The sequence below is a fragment of the Lipophrys pholis genome (assembly GCF_963383615.2).
Source record: "Lipophrys pholis genome assembly, chromosome: 10".
Classification (NCBI taxonomy): Eukaryota; Metazoa; Chordata; class Actinopteri; order Blenniiformes; family Blenniidae; genus Lipophrys; species Lipophrys pholis.
The window spans coordinates 7,978,527-8,000,383 of NC_137640.1; the positions used below are offsets into that span (position 1 = coordinate 7,978,527).

At 40.7% G+C, this 21,857-nt stretch overlaps 2 protein-coding genes across 10 annotated transcripts; both read left to right on the forward strand.

Annotated features, from left to right (window-relative positions):
• The first annotated feature begins 5,265 nt into the window (after positions 1-5,265).
• Positions 5,266-9,866, forward strand: cUnh1orf52 (chromosome Un C1orf52 homolog). The gene is made up of 3 exons (XM_080472657.1): positions 5,266-5,710; positions 6,931-7,141; positions 8,035-9,866. Exons 1-3 carry the CDS (start codon positions 5,420-5,422, stop codon positions 8,190-8,192), a joined length of 660 nt encoding a protein of 219 aa, XP_080328783.1. The 5' UTR covers positions 5,266-5,419; the 3' UTR covers positions 8,193-9,866.
• A 590-nt stretch (positions 9,867-10,456) lies between these two features.
• exoc1 (exocyst complex component 1) lies at positions 10,457-21,840 on the forward strand. Of its 9 annotated transcripts, XM_080472956.1 has the most exons (21): positions 10,468-10,530; positions 11,488-11,619; positions 11,707-11,837; positions 12,262-12,421; positions 12,750-12,767; positions 13,449-13,636; positions 14,389-14,616; positions 14,840-14,972; positions 15,057-15,166; positions 15,969-16,037; positions 16,682-16,831; positions 17,360-17,468; positions 18,130-18,174; positions 18,556-18,719; positions 18,819-18,932; positions 19,109-19,188; positions 19,299-19,527; positions 19,708-19,891; positions 19,998-20,197; positions 20,309-20,503; positions 21,079-21,839. In XM_080472956.1, exons 2-21 carry the CDS (start codon positions 11,496-11,498, stop codon positions 21,229-21,231), a joined length of 2,784 nt encoding a protein of 927 aa, XP_080329082.1. In that variant the 5' UTR covers positions 10,468-10,530; positions 11,488-11,495; the 3' UTR covers positions 21,232-21,839. The 9 variants fall into 9 exon arrangements, with proteins under 9 accessions (XP_080329085.1, XP_080329088.1, XP_080329086.1 ...); XM_080472959.1 differs by lacking the exon at positions 15,969-16,037 and having other exon boundaries at positions 10,457-10,530; XM_080472957.1 differs by lacking the exon at positions 18,130-18,174.
• The last annotated feature ends 17 nt before the right edge of the window (positions 21,841-21,857 follow it).

The window sequence follows — 21,857 nt, forward strand, 5'->3', positions numbered from 1 at the left end:
AAAAAAAAAAAAAAGTCAATTTTGAAATCTATGATGTGTAAAATCACAGAGTGAACTAACAATACACCAGATCCTTTACCCGGAAACAGACTTTCTCACTGTGAATTCAACAGACGGATGTACGCACATACGTTTACTATTCACCAGCTCCCCAGAAACAAAGCAGTAGAACTATTTCAACCTGTGTGACAAGACCGAATGTTTAATCTCATTACCTCACCAACAGAATAGTACATTTGGAATAAGCAGTCATCCATCTCTGAGCCGGCTGGACATTTTTCCATCAGTATGGCTCCAGGATGTTATGAAAAACGTGCATGTTGATTATGAGAAACATGCATGCGAAGAATTGCATGTGACCACAGTGTTAAAGGGACCATGTGCACAGAATAAAAGCGGTGATCACGGCGTGTCTGCTATTTCCATTGACCTTTGTCATCCCATTGCACCAGTGGAGCTTTAGGTCACGGGTCACCTGTGCAGCATCAGCCAGAGGTTGCATCTACAAGTCTGCTTAAACTATTCTATAAGTTTCTATTAGCATAAGATCATCCACTTGAAATGTTGTGCTGAAGACCATAGTTACAAATACTATAAAGAATCCCCCTAAATACTGAAGCTAGAACCAATTACATATGAAAATGTGCAGATAAAAGAAAGCATCTGTTTTTAATGGGCACATCAACAAAACCTTTTTTTTTTTCACTCTCCAGGTGCCGTTTGGTGACGTCAGGATAGCGACTGTGGCTTTAATTATCTGAAATGTGAACAGGACTTCAGCAGTTAAGAACTAAAATATCCTGAGGATAATCAAGTGTGATAACAAGACACGGGAAAGCACATGTAGCACAGGGAAGGACATCCGATGACAATTTTGCGTGACATCATGAGGATTAACTAAAGATAAAAGTTTCTGCTCATATTTGAAAGTGATGAGCTGACGGTTTACGGGAGAAGAAGAGAAAATATCTGCCTTCTTTGCGAGAACTAAGTGAACCACCCACTGCGACGCTGTCAGAGATGTATGCTGACCTCAGTTAAGCTTATAGATAAAAAAGAAGACATTTCGCATGTTATGAATGGAAGGATAAAACCATCTAGAGGGGAGGTGGGGCTTTTCACCTCCTTGTGGAATCTCTCACATCATGGTCAGGCATGGTGGAAACAGGGGGAAAGAGGCAAGCAGAAACTAGAACCAATTGCACCAGCTACAGGACAGCATTGGACCTGCTGCTTAGTTTATTTTTCCCGGGACATGATATGTACATTTGCCAGAAAATGTTCTGAATAAGAGAAAGTAGTCAAGTCACTCCAACATTAAAAACGGAAAGTAATAGATTGTAAATATATTTAGGTTTAAGCAATATACATTTTTTTATGAGATTGGCGTATCTTGAAATATCAAGTTTAAGTTGTGCTCAGCTACTGAGATGAACTATCTTTCTAATCCTCAAAGATAATTAAGTGAAACACTTTATATTGTCAAGCTTTAACAGTGTGTTTCTTTCAATAGGCTTTTCCTTGTGTCTTAACCAGTGTTGTGAAATATGGGGGTCGACTGATTACGCCTGAACTAACTCAGAAGTCATGGCAGCAACATGAAAGATGTCCAACTCTGAGCAACATCAACATTAGCCCGTATCCAAGCCAACTGCTTCTTTTCATTATCATAACTTCAGAAATCAATTTCTTTCAACACTGACATCCAGATTATTGAGCATATCCCACCAAATAACTTCAGCTGAATCAGTCATCAGACTGTTGCACACATCTTACAATAACTCATAATGCAAATTATTTACTAAAATAACAAATCATTTTCAACCTTCAATGATTAGCAACGTAAGCAAACTCCTTTTATACATTTTTTTCTAAAGAAATGGTGAACGGATTTGACTTATACAGCAAACTTTCCACTGCGTCAGAATCCAGCACTTTGGCTATACATTGTTATACACACACACACACACACACACACACACACACACACACACACACACACACACACACACACACACACACACACACACACACACACACACACACACACACACACACACACACACACACACACACACACACTGCTTGTGAAAGTAAAGGTCTTGCTTTGTCTTAATTTCCAGCTGCCATGCAAATGCTCGGCAACTTGGGGTTCAGTCTTACCTCATAACACTTTGACTCTCCAAGTTTGACATAAGTACAGTAAGTCCACTGTCATAGTGTCCTTGGGCAAGACACTGAACCCCAAATTGCTCCCAATGGTTGTGTGTGCACTTTGCAGCCATCACCATGGTGGTTGTAACTGTTAAGGTAAAGCACATTAAGCCTGCCGTGTAATGTGCAATGCACAGCATGTAAATAGATATTTACCTCGATAACAAATTTTACCACTTCAGTAGTTTTAACATGCTTTGCGTGATCAGTCATGTTCGCCTATTCACAAAAATGGGTGAAGGGGTGACTCACTCTAACAGCTGAGCCACAGACACCGCAGTGAAGTCGATTTGACTGAATCAGCATTTTAAGGCATACCAATTAAAACCTATTTGACGTGTCAGTTGAACTGGAGTGTTCATAATCAGTACATGAATCTTCCAAAACTTGCTTTGAGGTGGTCCAAGAAAGAAAGTGTCAAGGGCAAAAATAATGAGTTGTTCGAAGATATGTTCACGTTCTTAATGTGCCGTGTCCAGTTTTGTTTAAAAGTCATGAAACGAGAAAGATTGTGAAACCCAAATCATTTCTCTTGTTTATAGAGAAGTATAGTGAGTGTTGAGGATGAAAACAAATACTTCTGTTCATGCGTCTTTTAACTAACAACTTTTGAGTCCCGGCATTGTTAGTCAAAACATTTTCCTGAGTTTTATCATGGTGCATTAACAAAACACTGAATTAAAAACCAGTTAAAATACCATGTCATAACAAGTTCAAGAGTCATCACCCTTCTCTGAAGCAAGAAACTGTCCTGTCTTGTCCGGAGAAGAATATCTACAAGCTTTGCTCAGAGGTTACAGGTCGACTGTGTCCTCAGCTAACGTCATAATCAGCACAAAACACTCAACGAGGCATAAACAAAGGCTCTAACAACATGAAACATGCCCTCGGGGTCACATATATCCCTGCTTTATACTTATTCATGTTTTCCAAGCTTCTTTGAAACGCAAAATGTGATTTCTCGTGGCAACAAGGTACAATTAGCTGGTGAGTAATTTATCAAAATTATGTGGCAACCGTTGGTGCTGAGCTGACCTCCCACTAACCTAAAAGGAATGCACACCATCTAATTTGAAGCATCTGCAATGGTAATATTGAGCTTTGAGGGTGGGAGAGACAGAGACAAGGAGACAGAAAAGAGAATCTGTGTGCAATATATCTGCTAGATTTATGTTTCCATGTGCGCTATAGTCAATATTTGACCCGTGCACAAGGGCACACGGTGGCCCCTCTAAGTCTAGCTGACTTAAGAAAAGCTATATGCCTTTAATCATCACAAGACGGATTGAGAGAAGATGAGGTTCCCAACCTTTCCAGATTAGGTAACTTAAGTGATGGTCTGGAGGTCTAGAAGAGCTGCTGATCCATTAAACACATTTAAGTTGTACACATATACACAGGATATTAAACATCTACAAGAAAAGTAAGAAAAAAAATCAGAAGTACAGAAGCTTTATTTCTCACAATCATAAAAAAAATAAACATAAACAACAGTATTTCAATATGAAAGTGTGAAAAATTGATACAATTTTGTGTATTTTTTTTAAATCAAGAAAATACAAAAGTAAGTGAGTAAAGTTTATATACGAAGTGCTTTTCACAGATTGTGCTGTACATAAAATGGGAGCAATAAAAACAAAAGATAAGAACTGAAAGTAAGTAGTTGGTGGGTTCACATGGGTTCAAATCATCATTTTTTAAATTTCTGAAGTTTTTCACACTTCCAAAAAGCATCTGCACAATGAGCTTTAGTGTGGAAAAAATGTGTATAATGGCCAGTTAAGCAAAGAAATTACCCTTCTTCTGACACTTATATGAGGGTCGCTTACAGTCTCATTAGTGGGACTATGCTGCACTCAAGTGGAAAAAGGTATCAGTGACTTTCTTGATGCAAGTTTTCTACTATTCTTCTGCGGCTTATGCTTGTAAGAACACATGACCACTATAAAAAAGCTTTTAGTTTTCTGACGAATCCTACATTGGCCCTCTTATTTAGCCTTAATAACCCATTATTTGGAAAAAATATAATTCTATTCGTGTGAACATAAACACATGTACATGAGCATTGGGGTTTCAATATCAAAATTAAAGCTGCAAACAGCATTGAATGGGCCCTCGCACATCTACCCACGTTAGCACATGGTGCATGGTGAGGTTTGGTGTATGTCAGAATGCGATGGAAATGTGAGCCAAATTTCATCCTCCAAGGTCAAATTATTGATTTTTACATTAATCTTTTCCAAATTTGTAGGTGGTGCTGTGGAGCCGTTTTGCCCTGCCCTTGTCTGAAACCAATGAAATGTGTAAATGTTCAGCAGGCCTGATTTTTCTGGCAATTTTGGTAAGTTTTTAAACATGTTCAGGCCTCAAAACGGCTATTTAGCACATTGAATATTGCCTGAAGTTTGGTGACGATTGGACAATATACAAGGCCCCAACAGGCCCAGAACACAGCATTTTAACACATCGAAATTTGCCACGCTGCGGTCGGTACATAATGACAATAATGTTTGACGAAAACTCAAGATTTGTGGAAGTTTTAATAATCTATGCTTTTAGATAAGGGGGTGGCCAACCAATCAGATACCTAGAGCCACAAAAATGACATTGGTTCTACAAAGAGCCACATCATACACATATGGACTCAGAAACTACCTCTCTCATGCAAACATAAAATTACATAAAATGAAAATCCATACATTTTTCCAAGCCAGATATATTTTTCGCACACACAAATGTATTCCCATGAATAGACACACTCTCTCTCTCTCTCTCTCTCTCTCTCTCTCTCTCTCTCTCTCTCTCTCTCTCTCTCTCTCTCTCTCTCTCTCTCTCTCTCTCTCATAACACACACACACAAAATCATATTTTCAACTATTTTACTGACTTTTTATGTGACGAATATGCACGTCACCAAGCAAGATGGACTAAAGACAAACCCTTTTACTTTTAATAAATGTGTGTATATTTATAAAGTTGTTCCGACTTGGACTCGAACCCGCGACCCTCCCTCTTGGAGCGGACGGCTTTACGACAGTCGTGGCGACCGTCTGAGCAGTTTGCGACTGTTTTGGAGGTTGATTCAAAATGGCTTCGCCTTAATCTGCTTCTCTTTCGGGACCCTACTTTCCTTCCTGCATCGGATTTTTAACTCCTCTTCTCATTTAAAAAAATATATATAGCAAAAAACACAAACCGCTGTGAAATGACGGAAGAAAAGAAGTCGGCTTCATTGGGCTTCTTCTCCAGCTACGACGATTTAAGCGACAGCAGCAGCGACTCCGACGAGGAGCGAGGAGATGCGAAGAAGAAGCCCGGGGGCCGGGCTGATGCTCCGGGTCAGTCCTCCCAGCAAGGCACCAAACGAGCCGCCGGTGGAGCTCCTCTACCCAGGCCCGACGAACTGTTCAGCTCCGTGTCCAAGCCGACTTTCCTCTACAACCCCCTGAACAAAGAGATAGACTGGGACAACCTGACGGTCAAAGCTCCTGAAGAGGTACGTCACTTCACAAGTGTGTGCGTGAGCCTGGTGTCATCTCGTGATGGGAAAGTCACTATATCTCATATTCACAGTTTTTTTTTTTTTTTTTTTTGTGCCTTTGTAAGAAATGTGCCTAAATAAATCACCAACCAGCGTTCTGCAACCTTCACTACGAAAATAGCCTTTTTTTTTCTGGAGCCTCGTATATATAACGTACTACATTTTCTAATATTGTTTTGAATTTGAAATACACCTGAATGAAATTGGGCCACGTGTCTGATTTTTAAAAGAGGGGCGAAAAAGCCTTAGTTAACGACCCATAATGTTATAACGTAAAAAATGTAATAATTCTGGCCTTTTTTTTTTCAATGTAATAAAATAAACCTTTACCAAAAGTGGCCACAGGCAACAACATATAAATACATTTTATATATATATATTTAATTAACCTATTGATTTAGGAACCTGACAAATATTTTCAGTTTCCTGGGGGGGGGGGGGGGGGGGGGATAGTGTCACCTTATTGTGATTATTCTTATATTTGTGATCAACAACATGTTTTACACTTTGGCTGTCCACCTTCATTTATCTTAATTTTAAAACATGTCCACTGCGCCAAACCTCAAGATCTTTTTACAGGTTAGGCAGCCAAATATACAAATTAAACAAATCATACCTGTCGAGTGTAATATGGTTAGGGTTAGGATTAACCCTAACCCTAACCATATCCCCTTGTGAAAACCAAACACTTGTGAAAACCAGAGCTGAGTCCTTTCCTGCACGATGAGAGACCAGACTGGGTGTTGGTGTTGAGCCCTAACCCTCTTGGTGGGGTCAGCAGAGGAGTTGAGGCCTTTGGGTTCAGGCCTCTGGTCTTCGCTGTTATCAGGCTGGACTAACATGCTGTGCTGCTGGGTGCAGCGCCTACCTCCTTCCACAGAGCAAGAGAGAGGGGTGAAAAATGTCAACGCTTTTTGATAATGATGGGGCAATCAAAGGTGTCAAAACAAGGGGGCCGTAACCAATCAGTGACTGGCTGAGAATCCATGGTGGGAGTCAGGGGGAGGATTTGATGCATGGGGGCTGCAGTGTTTTCCTGTGGTCTGGTGAGATCCTAACACTGACACGTTCACCAAACATTGCATGGCGTTTTGGCAGAGAAGAGGAAAGGAGCCGTAATTGCATTTTATGCATATGCTGGAATTATTATGTCTATATTACTCTATGAATTGCAGCCCGCCAGAGAATTCAAGCCATGGAAGATGAATGCAGTGCCCCCTCCGGAGACCTACGCTGCAGAGCCAGAGAGGAAGAAGGGACCGCCCCCAGGAATGGACATGGCTATAAAGTGGTCCAACGTATATGAAGACAACGGGGCTGATGCACCTCAGCCATACACGGGCAAAGCCCGGTTCTTACCCACAGAGGAGCAACCCTCAGAGTCTGGTAAGTTCTCTTTCAGAAATTACAGGTTTAGTAGCGTTTGCTTTTAGCAGTATTATAAATCCCACAATATCATCAGATTGTTAGTTTAGATTTAATGGTGGTGAGCAAGCAACTTGTTAATCATGGAAAATGTCAGTTAAAACATAATTTTGAATAACAAATTGCATATAACGCAAGGAAGTGATTACCTCTGGTGGTAGCTGTGATACAAAAGGTTCCAGGCAAACATGTAGTTACTACACTGTGACACAGGAGTCAAGTCCTGCAATCAAAATTAGAATCACTTTAAATCAGCGATCTAATCCAGGGGGACCCGACCTCCACGAGGGGGCGCCAAAGATCCATGGGTGGTTGCAAAACGCTCTTGAATATAAGGGGTATAACATTTATTTTTGTCTTAAATATAAGTCACCCAGCATTTGAGTCATTTATGCCACAAAACTACTAAGTTTAAGTGTTTACATTAAAAATATATTTTTTAGAAATGATCATTACAATTTCGAGAATATCATAAGGGCAAAGTAAGCAGCGGTAGAAAAAGTGGGGGAGCATCAGGCGAAACAGAAAAATTAATCCTTTAAAAAAAAAAAAAAGTTGCATCAAAGCAATAGACAAACTTAGAGCTCCATGCATTTTTTGAGGTAGAAAAAATACAATTTTGAAACTGCAAATTGAATCAGCAACAGTTCATCAGACACCCTGAGACAGTGTGTAAACCCAAACCGGCGACAAAACTTCAACTGTGTCTCATCACGCATGTTTGGAGAATAATTTTGTGAATGACCAAACAAGCACTAAATATACCTCTGATGCTACTTTTCATGTTTGACATGTTGGCCATTGAATATTTTGAAAACTACAATTTTTCCTTATCTCTCCTCTGTGGTGGTCAGATGAGGAATCGGAGGATGCGAGCGCGCTGTCTGCCAAGAAGCGACGGGTGGAAACCTTCCAACAAAAGGAAAAGAGGAAGCGGGAGTTAGGACAAGCCACCTCAGACAAGAACTTTGTAGAGGAGGAGAAAAGGATCCTCAGACAAAATGCGGAGTGAAGCCCGACTGGTCAGGCAGCTGTAGAAATGTTTTACATCAGCAGAGGACGGCCAGTTACGTCAGCAACACAGTATGAGCCAACCAGTTGTTTGATAGGTCATACAGGCTGGCTCAGTTGACATGTTGTAACTTGTGTGCTTTTGAGTTGCTTTCATCACACTTAAAGGACATTTAAATAAATTTTGTTTTTTTTGTTTTTGTTTTTTTAAAAGCTTTAAATCAGTGGGGAGCATCAGTAGACAGTCCCGCTGCAGAATTGTCAGTCTGACAACAAAGATTCTTATAATTATATATATATTTTTTTTTTTTCTAACCACAGATTGAAGAAAATGTTTGCATTCATGGCTGAATTTGAAACTGTGTCTATGCATACTGTCATTCGTCCAGGCATCTCAATGAAACCTGAATCGCTGCATTTTAACATGAGAACAAAACATACACCTCCTGCACCGCGACGTGTGATCATATTCTCCGACTTAACTTTCACAACAACTACTTAAGCAGAACGATCCCTTTTGAAAAGAAGGTCTGTTTGGTGTAAACAAGGTGCGGATGGACGCATTCACATTTCCTGTTCATTAAACCCACCACTGCAGAAAATCCTACCAGCATTAAACATGTGAACACACCCTTAATGGCGTTTCTTTAATGTTCACCAGTGTTCCATTGATACCTGGTATGAACACAGGCAATAGTCTCTTTTAAAAGGACACTTGAGTTTTCTCTGTATAGACACAGTTTTAAATCCCACATCAGGAACTCTGGACCAACAAATAAGCCATTCTTTTCTATAAACCAGTCGATGGGGTCTTGAAACTCATTTCATCTGTGCAATTGCTTTAAGAGCCTGTCAGTGAGAAGGTATTGTTTCACTTCTGGGTCAAAGCCTTACTGCACTAACTTTGTATTTTGGCAGGTACTCCTGCGTATTCCCACAATCCAAAAGTCCCTGTGACGGAAGGGACAATGACTTTAATTTTACACTGCATTTTCACAGCTCCAGAATTCGCCCATTCACACAGCAATGGAGAAAGCTGCTCGACTTCAACCTGGAGGAAAAGGCGAGTTGGGGAATTGAGCAACCGAGCTGCAGTCTATCATGTGTGGATTGGTCTTGTGCTGCGCTTGTGCTGAACTTATTTAATGGTTTAATTTCAATTTCTTGAAATGGCTGTGACGTCTGGGTGCGGTGGTGTCCTTTTGATGGTGCTAGTGGTTTATCTTGTATTATCCTAAATGCGACTGAGTGGACCGTTTTCATAATGTGACTTTCCTTTATAAAATAGCAGTCAAGCAGTTGTAAATCCGTTGAAATTGCATGTACTTTCTGCATACAGGCACAAGATTTGGACCTTAAGTCACAATAAAAAGCAGTGTGGGTCTTTGAATTAAGAAATTTGCCTGATCTCCGTTCTCTTGAGGTACTTGATGCTGACAGACTGTTTGTCCAGTCTCATGTACTGTGTATTAGATACTGAAGTAAAATGACCTCCCTGCATCTTTATCATTAGTGCAAACATTTGTTGGAGCTATGTATTCCTCTAGAAACTGTTTGCTATGTTGACTATGTTCATTCAGGGGAAACAACTAAATGAACAGTTTTGTATTGTTGTCATTGAAACATTATTTGTAATTCACCACTAAGGCAATAAAGTGTGTTGTGTTACATTGAGATGTTCTGGCCTTCATTTGAGTGTTTTGTGGATGGATATGTCAGAAAAGATGGGGCATCAGAGCAGCAGTGTGCATTTAGTGTTCATGGAAGACTGCAGGGACTGAAATGGTATACAACATGATTTTGATATGTGAGACGTATTGGCCTTGTAATTCCGCAAAATATTAAGGTTATTTTCAAATTAAATTTTACAAAATGCTTTATTTTGATCTAATTAACCAAGAAGGTTGATTAGAACACCATCACGGATTTTCTAATAAATTAAGATGAACAGAAATATACACTGTAGCTTGATCCTGTTAAATCATCGTTATTCTCAATCCGAGCCGCATCATGTAAATAAATATTTTACTGACATTAAGAATAAACTGCAGCTCAAAATATTGCGTTTGTTTTTACACGTAGCCACTGAATTGGTCCCTTTAAAGACTTCAACGGTCCAATAAGATGTCCTGTGATTCCATACAGTTCGTCCTCCATAGTAGTGAGACGACTGTCTATGGTGAGATGCCTCAACCAATATGGCGGCGACGATAGCTCTCTCGCGCTCTCCAGCACCGAATGAGGCGTCAACGTTGTCATGCAGTCACATGACACCGCCGCGCGACAGCCAGGAAGTGACGGGCGGTGTTTAACTGGGATGGTGGGCTAATAAAAACAAGGTAAGACATACTTATTATGAATATCTCTGCGGAATAACCCACAAATATCGAGCTCTGATTGAAACTCAACAACGAATGAACCACTTTGAGGACGTCGTCTTCCTGTAGCTGATGCTAACCGGCGCTAGCTCTGTCAGGCCAGCTCGAAGCTAGCAGACAGAAAGGACACCAGAGCTTTAATTTTATGTAAAATACTTTTGTGTGTGTATCTGTATTTATAACGCGTTTTAATCTATTTCTTTGTTTTTCTGTTCTGTTGTTGTAGGCTTAGCTGTGACTGTGGTTTCATAATATAAAAGGTGTCAATCTACGAGCCAACTGATTAAATTACATTATAATGTAGTTTACATTTTTAAGAAGAACAATTTCTGAAAGCTGGAAGATGATTGAAAGATGTCATGAATTAAATTCTTGGTGTATTTATCTCCATGTCCAAGGTTGGCCCTTTGAGTCTTTCTTCAGTATTAAAAAGTGCAATGTAGATTTGTTCACATTGATCTCATTGGGAAAGAAGATGCTGTAATAATAATTCGTATTATTTATATTCTTGTTATTATCATTCACAAGAAGCTATACAGTTTACAGCACCTATGTGTTACACAGTGCTGCACAAAAAATGGATTAAGTTAAATGAAATGAAAGACATAACACCAGTGAAGAAAGCAATAAATGAATATGACAGCAAAGATGAAGAAGCAAAAACATAAAAGTACAAAAAAAAGTGCAGAAAAAAAAATATGTCTCATAATGAATCTTGTTGATGTCGTTCGCAAAATACAAATCATTGACATTAACAAAACCTGCTTCTTTATTTCCTTGTGTGTGTTTTTTACATGTCTGTGCTCATCGGTTCAGAATCATTTCATGCATGCAAATGCAGCTTGACTTCCTGTGTGTATGAACATGTATTGATCTTAATGCCTCAGCAGTAAAAACGTGTTAATTTCTGTGTGACAGTATCCACCATGACGGCAATCAAGCACGCACTGCAGAGGGACATCTTCACACCCAACGATGAGCGTCTCCTCGGTATCGTTAACGTCTGCAAGGCAGGAAAGAAAAAGAAGAACTGCTTCTTGTGTGCTACGGGTATGTGGCTAACAACTCCCAAAACAGCTTCAAACAAACAACAGCTTTAAAAACCAGCTCTATCTACTGTGCTTTCTTGTCCTACAGTTACTACAGAGAGGCCCGTACAGGTCAAAGTGGTTAAAGTGAAAAAATCTGACAAAGGGGACTTCTACAAGCGCCAGCTGACCTGGGAGCTCCGAGACCTGACGGAAGTCGACGCCAAAGATGCAAGCAAGGTCAGAGCGGATGTATTTCATCTGTTATTTTACTCTTCTCACCTCAACCCCCTTTTTTTTTTGCTATTCTTTCAGATCTGGTAGGATTTGACATGCATACTTCCCATCATGTTTCATGATAACTTTTAGATTGTTTCCAATATTTATCAAATTTAAGAAACATGTGGAAGGCAAAAACAAACAAAACAATGTGTTCTCATACCATTGTCTACATTGACCCTCAGAACGTCTGCTGTATCACAGATTTATCAGCGCACCACACATTAGTAACATGAGCTTCTCTACCGTCTGCACCTTAAACAGCACACAATGATGTTGAATCACTGTCACAAAGAAAGTTGAAGTTGTGGTGATAAAAGCATCCCACCTTTTTATCTGCTTGTCAGGACTAATGCCTATAAATACACATGTGTTTTACTTTTAGGAAAACCCTGAGTTCGACCTTCATTTTGAGAAGGTGTATAAGTGGGTGGCCAGCAGTACAGCTGAAAAGAACTCCTTCATCTCCTGCATTTGGAAGCTGAACCAGCGTTATCTGAGGAAGAAGGTGGAGTTTGTGAATGTCAGTTCTCAGCTGCTGGAAGGTGTGTAAATCCTCTCGTCTCAGCCATCCCTCCTGTGACCGCATGCCTCAGTGATTTGAATATATTTATTCGATAGGTTTTCCTTTTTTCTCTCAAACCACTCGGGTTGATCCACAGAGTGAATCACATTTGTTTTCTCATCGAGCCTGGAAGGAGAATTTCTTTTGGTTAGTTTTGATTAGTTATGGCATGATTAATTAAAGGAAAGAAAACTGTTAGGCTTCTCTTTATTTAAAATTTTTTTTGTTGTACCCTGGCTTGTGGTTTGCTTTTCTGTGTTAAATTCTTCTTTATTCTCACTTTTCTCTCTTAAACTTTCTCTGGCCAGAACTTCCTAAAGCGGAAGGTTGGTAGGACTTAACTTCCCCCTCCTCACTCCTCTCCATTGTACTCTTCATTACTTCAAACCACCATTCTCATTAGAGACTCTCACCTTCCCTTCTTAGAAATTACATTGGTAAATCTGGTGATTCACTATGATTCATTTTTATCTGAAATTATTTAGCACTTGTAGATTGTGTTGTTTTCCACTTTTAGCTTTTTTTTACCCACTCATTCCACCTTAATTTGTAGGAATATTCACTCACACATGCTCATTAATGTGGCCTGTTTTTGACTCACACTCATGGTCCATAATATTTCTAATTTCAACACAATTAAACGACAGATCAGTAATTGGTATACATTCATCCTATACACCAGGGCATGATGATAATAAGTAATAAATGTAAGCAGTTCACGATGCAGACATGGTTCACATTTCTTAATATTTCTCTGCACAACGTGAGATTTTCCATTCAACATTTTGAGCTCATATTCACTCCGCATTTTCATCACATGTTGCTAATGATTCAAAATGCACTGCTGAAGCAACGACGGCCTCCCAGGCACTGTTAGTCTCTACTTGTTGGAAGAAAAGCCTTCAAACCTCCTGCTCAGTTTGAAGAAACCAGAGCGCGTGTTGACGTTTACACGTGTGCTTACTATCTCTCCGCACGTCCTTTTCCGTCTTGTTTCATGCACGCAGAGTCCGTGCCGAGCGGCGAGAGCCAGAGTGTTGCCGGTGGCGATGAGGATGCTCTGGACGACTACCAGGAACTCAGCACCCGCGAGGAGCAGGACATCGAAGGCATGATGGAGATGTGCGAGTTTGCCATCTCCAATGCTGAGGGCTTCGCGGAGAAGCTGTTCAAGGAGCTGCAGGTTTTAGACGGGGTAAGAAACCTGACAGTACCTTTACTTTGGAAAATAAACCAGGAGTATATAGAGTCTTTTTTTTTTTTTTTTTTTTTCTGTTTGTGGTTTCATCAGCTTAAAGCTACCTGATTAACAGTGCTGTGAACAATATTAAGCAATATTTTACTGCAAAGCCACGACTTTTGTTAGTAATGCTATAGTGATTGATTGCTGTTAGGAAATGTTGATCCCGGTTATAATTACCAATGTTTCAGTTTGCGCCTCAGTTGTCATATATATACTGAGCAGCAGATTATCTTGTTTACTAAAGGGAGATGTTTAATCCTGAACTAACTAACAACTCCTCCCAGTTTTAACAGGAAAAATGTCTGTCAGCAAGTAACATTAACAAAAGCTGTAAATGCGGATCATTAGTATAAATAAATCTAAGCTTACATTCATGAAAGTGGCTGTTGTTGGTTAATCGTTGATGTTTTATTACTGTTTCTTCATGTTTAAATTTTTTAATTATTATTTCCAACAAGAGCGCCTCCCTCTTCTAACTTATGTAACTTCAGTTGAATTTAATGAGTGAATCAGTCATGCACACATTGTTAACGGCTAACCTGCTAAAATACTACAACAATGAGCTCAAGCCTTTTTTTTATGTCACTAGTGTTAGTATAAGTAACATCACTTCTAAAAACTAACCTGTGACTGTGATGGATTCATGACGTTCTGTACCTGTACCTCTCTGGTGTTTGCTGATCCGTCCTCCTCTGTTATCCTAGGCTAACATTCAGTCCATCATGGCGTCAGAGAAGCAGGTGAATATCCTGATGATGCTCCTGGACGAGGCGCTGACTGAGGTGGACACCATTGAGGGAAAGCTGAGCAGCTACGAGGAGATGCTGCAGAGCGTTAAAGACCAAATGGACCAGATCTCGCAGAGCAACCGCCTCATCCAGATCAGCAACACCAACAACGGCAAACTGCTGGACGAGATCCAGTTTTTAGTGGTTAGGAAATAACTTTACTTCCCACTGTACACACTTGGATTTAGTTTGTGTACTGATCTAAACGCAGCATCCAGAACATTTGATCATATGTAACATATTTTTTAATTATTGAATAAAAGAGCATTTTATTTTTAGTAAAATAAGCCAAAATATGGTCGATATAAATTGCAAATTTACTTCTTGAATGAACAGCCTTTATTGAATTTGCTATTTCCTCTTATAGAACTACATGGACTTGTCAAAGGGACACATCAGGGCCCTGCAGGAGGGAGATCTTACCTCCCCGAAAGGCATCGAGGCCTGCATCAACGCCTCTGAGGCTCTCCTGCAGTGCATGAACGTGGCTCTCCGACCAGGTTAGTTGCCTCGTCTGCGGTTCAGCTGCGGATGTTTTTTTGAAGCAACTCATCAGACTGAAGATTTCCTTTTCTCTCTCATAGGTCACGACAAGCTGATGGCTGTGACGCAGCAGCAGCTCCTGTTTGCTGAGCTGAGAGACACGTTCGCTCGGCGCCTCACAAACCACCTCAACAATGTGTTTGTCCACCAGGTAACACTCTCACTGTCTGTACACACGACAGAGTTCAGCCTTCAGTGATCTTGTGTCAGTTTTATAGGCTGAGCAGAAAACGGCTGGTGAACCACAGTTTTTGTGTTTTATTTTTTGTTTATATATTTTCAGTGATTGCTAATTGAATCTCAATATCTGGGTGCAAATTTTTAAAATAATTTTTATTGGAAGCAGTGCTGCACCCCCTTATTTTCCAACATTTTAGAGACTACACTATTGCTCTTTTAATGATCAATAAAGTAGATTAGAGTAGAGTAGATTAATCAATGATGAAAATGATAGTTTGCTGCAGCACCAGAACAAAGATTCTAGTGAAAATGAGCACGAGCCTCTGTTATTGACCACATGTATTTCCACTTTGGCTGAAGCTGAATCAATTTGACTGAATGAAATCAACAACAAAAACAACTACCAGCATCGCTATAAACCGTTATAAATAGAGCTTTTTAGTGGACAAGTTAAGCCTATCCGAGGGAAACAATGAGGGAAACATTGTCTTTATGAAAATGAACACCAACAGCAGTGAAAAGGAGTCTGACTGTGTGTTGTCCTCTCGGCTGCTCGGTGTGGGTCTGCTCTGAAATTCTGTGCTGAGGTCTCTCCTGTTTACTCCGAACTCCTATTCTCTCTCTCTTTTCCGCCTTGATCAACATCCTGTTTAGCTGATCCTCTCTTCCTGGTCTCCTTTGTGCCGTTTCCTTCCAGCTGTGTCCCTCCTGTCTTTGACTCTCTGTGCTGCTCACTGTGAATCATCCCACTCTGCTCTCTGTCTCTGTGTCAGTTCAACCACTTCAGTCACTTCAAAATGACCATCCCTCAGTTCTATAGGTCCTCCTGTCTGTCACTTCCAGTGAGTACCCTCACAGCAACTCCCCACCTGATCCTCTCCTGCTAATGTTTGACCTCTCACACCTCACTCCAACATACTCGCCACAAGACCCCCTGGCCTCCGTCCTCCTCAGTGCATCGTTGATTGCATGGGAAATGTCTCTAACTACTTAACATCCCTCATCTGATCTCAAAGCTGGGAAGGCATCGTCCATCTTTCTCCTCCTCCACCAGTTGCCTCGGCTGAGGGCTTTTTTGGGGGGTTTTGGCGCTAACATGGCTTTGTCGCAAACATTCTCATATCATAAAATGCCGTGTCTGACTGCTCTGCGTGCATGTCTTGTTGTGGGTAAAAAAATAAATAAAAAAATGCTAACTCAGCAGGACTGTGAGAGGAGAGAGGTGCTTTCATTGAGTTGCTCTGAGAATGTGGTGGTTTTCCAGTTTCAAACAATCCCAGACTGTTTCTTTTGACATCGTCTGGATTCAGTGTAAGCTGCGGTTTGGCGGCCTCTATGGACATTTGTGCAGGAAGCTAAATTTCCCTGATGTGTGGTGTGTTAGTTTGTGTATAGGAAGATGGAAAGAGACTTAAGGTAAGGAATTTCCTTTTCTGTATCTGGTTGTTATACTGATTATCTGTCTTCTCCTCACTCTGTTCCTCAGGGCCACGATCAGAGCTCCACCCTGTCGCAGCACACCGTCGAGCTGACGCTGCCCAAACACAGCCCCCTGCACAGGGACCTGCTGCGCTACGCCAAGCTCATGGAGTGGCTGAAGAACACACACCGGGAGAAGTACGAGGGTCTGTCAAGGGTCAGTGCTGTTAACCTACAAAAAATAGTCCCAGTGACATGTACTCACTGGAGTTTGTCTCCAAAAATCAAAGGAAGATATTAAGATTCTCATATAAGCCATTAAAAATATATCTCAAAAGATCCGAGTCAAATCAGAACACTTACTTCACTTGCTCTTCGTCCCAGTTAATATTGTTCTTATCAGAAGCTTTGCCAAGGCTCAACTAAACCAATTAGCCATAACATTATGACTTATGATTCAGTCAAGGTATATAATGCTGAAAGTTTTTCTTGTATTATTTTGAGATACAATAGTGCTGAATTACATACGTTAATAACTTCCTTAAACATCCCTTCACTAGGCAAACAAGCTGTTATATTGATGGGATGGTAAACTCTGACACTAACAATGAAAAAACATTGCTCCTTTTTAATGTTTTGCAAAGAATTTGAGTAGTAATTTTTTAATGTAAAGAAGCATTCAAGATGAGAAACTATGCACTTTTTCCTCTCACTTATTTTGTCCCCATCTTTCTCTTTTTTCCAGACCTATGTTGATTATATGAGTAGGCTATATGACCGAGAAATCAAAGACTTCTTTGAGGTGGCCAAAATAAAGATGGCCGGTACATCCAAAGAAGCAAAGGGCAAGTTTGGTAAGAGCTTCACGTCACGGGTCTCCGGATGTCGACACAGATATTTACACTTGCTGTTAAAATACCGCAAATTGTTTTTCACTTCTCTGTGATCTCCGTTTCTTTTTTATTTCTTGCATTTTATGTCGTCAACTTAAAGAAAACATGGATATTGCTGATGCTTAAGATTACTTTGCTTTTTATTTATGTCCTATCGCTACGCAGACATAAATGTACCGCCAGCCTGTAAACAAGCAAGGCTTGATTCCTTTACAGCTTTTTCTGCGTCACATCTTTGACCTCAAATGTATTTTCCTACTCGTATGTCCTTTGCCTCTTGTGTTTATCTTTCATCATCTACTTCACTTTTGCGCAGAGATTTAACAGAGCTCAAATCGCAATATTTCCATTCTGACTAGGAACCTCGGTTGAGCCTTTGTTTTGGCAGAGCTGTAGGACTTTCTGCTCTCTGTATTAGCTTTTCCTCCTGAAAACAAAACCAAGAAAACGTATGTTTTCTGAAGGTTTGTCCGAGCTACTACCTAAACTACCGCACCGCACGTCGGCATACGTTTTAACTTTTGTACATCTAACACCGAGCCTCACTGCTACCCATGCTGCATGTTTTTTTTAAGCCTAACCTGTGTCTGTCTTTGATGCCTGCCTTTCTAACTGGCTGCAGCTACGCTTCCGCGGAAAGAGAGTGCTCTCAAACAGGAAACAGAAAGTAAGTATATCAGTCGGATGGAGCTCCTCCATCGTGCTTCTCATCACTGTCTCATATAACCCCCCCCCCCCAAAAAAAAAAACCCAACAAATCCTTACTACAATGATGCATTACCCTACAAACCATCATTTCGACGTGTGCCTGGTTGGTTTGTACTAAATCTTAATGGTGCTTTTTTTAATGTATCAGCATCTGATTCACAGCTAAGTGCCCCCCCCCCCCCCCCAAAAAAAAAAACAACCAACAACTAACCATTCACCTCACGGGTGTTTTTTTTTAAATTTATACCACTTTGGTTTTTTTAATTACTTGCATGCAGATGCTGTTGACTTTACTGAACACATCACATTGAAACAAGTGTATTCATGGTGTTTGTATCAGGCCTTCACGGCAGCTCCGGGAAGCTGACTGGCTCAACCTCGAGTCTGAACAAGCTGACGGTGCAGGGCTCCAACAGCCGACGATCCCAGTCCTCCTCGCTTCTGGACATGGGCAACATGTCCGCCTCTGACCTGGACGTAGCCGACAGAACAAAGTTTGACAAGGTGACACAGCGACACTTGAAATGAGACTCTTTTTTTTTTTTTTTAACTCAAGCCGGATTCATGCTGGGTTATTAAGCGGAAGGGCTTTCTTCTCTGCAGATATTTGAGCAGGTCCTCAGTGAGCTGGAGCCTCTGTGTCTCGCAGAGCAAGACTTCATCAGCAAATTCTTCAAGCTGCAGCAGCACATGACGATCGCCCCTCCTCTAGCGCAGGTATGTCATTGATGTCATTCTGGAAGCAGATGATCCAGATGAATCATGTCAACAGCTTCACTGAAAAAGCAACAGTGACACATGAAGATGTGGTCTCGGTCGCACCGTCACGCAAACACATTTTGTTAATTTTTCTTTTTTTTTTAACATTCCATGTCGGTCATTGTGTGTGTCAGCCTGAAACGGAGGAAGCAGATGGAAGTGTGCCCTCGAGGATACCTCACCTGGCAGAACACAGACACTCCCTGTCTTCAGAGTGAGTATTCACACGTCCCTAATGTAAGTATAAATAATAATCATTTCCACAAATGTCATTCTCATTTTGCTGTGTGTGTTTTCTTTTTCTTTTTTTTTCCCCCAATAAAGGAAGGACATGGTGCGGCTGATGATGAATAACATTTTCCACAGCATCGAGACGGAGCTCAACAGCCTCATCGCGCTGGGCGACAAGATCGACAGCTTCCACTCGCTGTACATGCTGGTGAAGATGAGCCATCACGTGTGGACAGCGGAGAATGTTGACCCCGCCTCTTTCCTCAGCACTACTTTGGGAAACGTGCTGGTCACTGTCAAGAGAAATTTTGACAAATGCATTGTGAGTACATCCAAGTGAAGTACAAGTGGCACTTTCACCCACACGCACCTAAAGATTTTACACAGTGCTCTCGAGTTGCACTTTATTTTTGGCTCGGTTTTGACCATATGTTTTGTGATTACATTCCTAAATTGAAGCTAATATTGTCTTGCAAAATTAGATCTATGCTCTTTTCCTCAGTCCGGACAGATCAGGCAGATGGAGGAGGTGAAGATTTCAAAGAAAAGCAAAGTTGGAATCCTCTCCTTTGTGACTGGCTTCGAGGAGTTTGCCGAACTGGCAGAAACCATTTTCCGTAATGCAGAGCGCAGAGGGGACCTGGATAAAGCTTACGTCAAGCTTATCAGGGCTGTTTTTATGAACGGTGAGATCACTGCACCTCCAAGCACGATCTGAACGCAAATACTGGCTGACTAGAAATGACTTGTTGCACAGAACACCAAATACTGATTCTCCATTTGTGTTTTCAGTGGAGAAGGTCGCCAATGAAAGCCAAAAGACACCACGCGACGTCGTCATGATGGAAAACTTCCATCACATCTTCTCTACGCTGTCGCGTCTAAAGATCTCCTGCCTGGATGCAGAGAGACGAGAGGCCAAGCACAAATACACAGACCATCTGCAGTCCTATGTCATCAACTCTCTGGGGCAGCCTTTAGAAAAACTGAACGTAAGAAGCTCTCAGACTCGCACAGAAAAAAAAAACAGAAGTAATTTCTCATCATGCAACTAAGGGATGTGAAGGTTGGCAAACGTTTGTGAACTCGTCTGTCTCCCGCAGCATTTCTTTGAAGGAGTTGAGGCACGCGTTGCTCAGGGCATACGTGAGGAAGAAGTGAGCTACCAGCTGGCCTTCAATAAACAAGAGCTGCGCAAAGTCATCAAGGAGTATCCCGGCAAGGAGGTGAAGAAGGGACTCGACAACCTTTACAAGAAGGTAGACAAACATCTGTGTGAAGAAGAAAGTCTGCTGCAGGTGAGAAACTTGAGTTTTATTTTGATTAAATGGCGACTTCGCTCAGAAACATCATTTTCTTTGCTCTGTTTCCTTAATGTGGCTTCATTAAGTGACTCCCTTTAAAAAGAAATTTGCAAGACTGGACTCATGATCAATTTCTAAACATGGAAAATTTTTGTTTTTTTTAAAGCAAAAACAAACACATGAATCACAACAAGGTTCTTCAGTCGAGCTAACAAACCCATCTTCAGTTTTGGCAGGTTTCTGGCCTCTATCAAACAGCCAACGACACAGTGCATTATGGGATTTATCTGCTCTTTATGAATGGGATATTGCTTGTTCACATAAAATGATTACTTTATTCTGTCTTCATGTAAACAAAACACGTAAAGTGACCATGTAAACACAGCTACAGTCTGTTGTGGCGCCTCTAACAGGAAAGTAGGACGATAAAATACTGGAAACCAGGAACACTCAACCTCATGTTGGCAGCTTCCATTGTCACTGTGTTGAGTAGCTCTACCTGGAAAGCAAGCAAAGCCCATTTTAAAATCTCACTTAACCATTTGCATTTCTTTTTGTCTCTCCGTCAGGTGGTGTGGCACTCCATGCAAGACGAGTTCATCCGTCAGTACAAGCACTTTGAAGATCTGATAGGCAGATGTTACCCTGGATCTGGAATCACCATGGAGTTCACAATCCAGGACATGCTTGAGTACTTCTCCAGCATTGCTCAGTCTCATTAGTGTAGTGGCTGTGCATTGTTCCTTAATGATACACTACTGCCTCCTGCTGTCCCACCAGGCTTTTTAAATCCATGAGCATTTCTTCTTTGTGTGCCTGTATTTCAATGAAAGGGATTGTATACTCTGGCAACTAACTTTGTGTGTATGCATGTTTTTTTGTTGTTGATTTTTTTTTGTTTCACAACTCTTGCTCTCAATGATTTCATGTGTTCATTTCTTCATGCCAAATGTACATACGGTAATAAATTTGCAGTTGCACCATCTCTAATTATTCTATATTTGTTTTTATTTTGCCGACCTGATCATGTGTTCAGACAAGAAAATGTGAATACAATGAAAAAATTCATTTGGGAATTGAACCTGCAATTAAAATACAAACCGGCTCTACCATCTGAACCACAGCTATTTAAACCTTCAGAGTTTAGATGTATTACACATGGACTGAAATGTTTCTAACATACATTTTATTCTATTTAAAAAATGTAAATATCACCACGTTGAATGAGATCAGATTTATGTGCAGTGAAAGTAAAACGTTTATATCTTATAAGTAAAGCAATATCTTGACAGAACCACTCACTTTTCAATAAAGTTGTAATTTTTCGATCCGCCCGTCTGTAAACGCG

Coding starts and splice junctions, on each gene's coding strand:
- cUnh1orf52 (XM_080472657.1), top strand. CDS start 5,420: ATGACGGAAGAAAAGAAGTCGGCTTCATTGGGCTTCTTCTCCAGCTAC. Junction 5,711..6,930: donor CGGTCAAAGCTCCTGAAGAG/GTACGTCACTTC, acceptor TATGAATTGCAG/CCCGCCAGAGAATTCAAGCC. Junction 7,142..8,034: donor GGAGCAACCCTCAGAGTCTG/GTAAGTTCTCTT, acceptor TGTGGTGGTCAG/ATGAGGAATCGGAGGATGCG.
- exoc1 (XM_080472956.1), top strand. CDS start 11,496: ATGACGGCAATCAAGCACGCACTGCAGAGGGACATCTTCACACCCAAC. Junction 11,620..11,706: donor CTGCTTCTTGTGTGCTACGG/GTATGTGGCTAA, acceptor CTTGTCCTACAG/TTACTACAGAGAGGCCCGTA. Junction 17,469..18,129: donor AGAAGCAAAGGGCAAGTTTG/GTAAGAGCTTCA, acceptor AACTGGCTGCAG/CTACGCTTCCGCGGAAAGAG.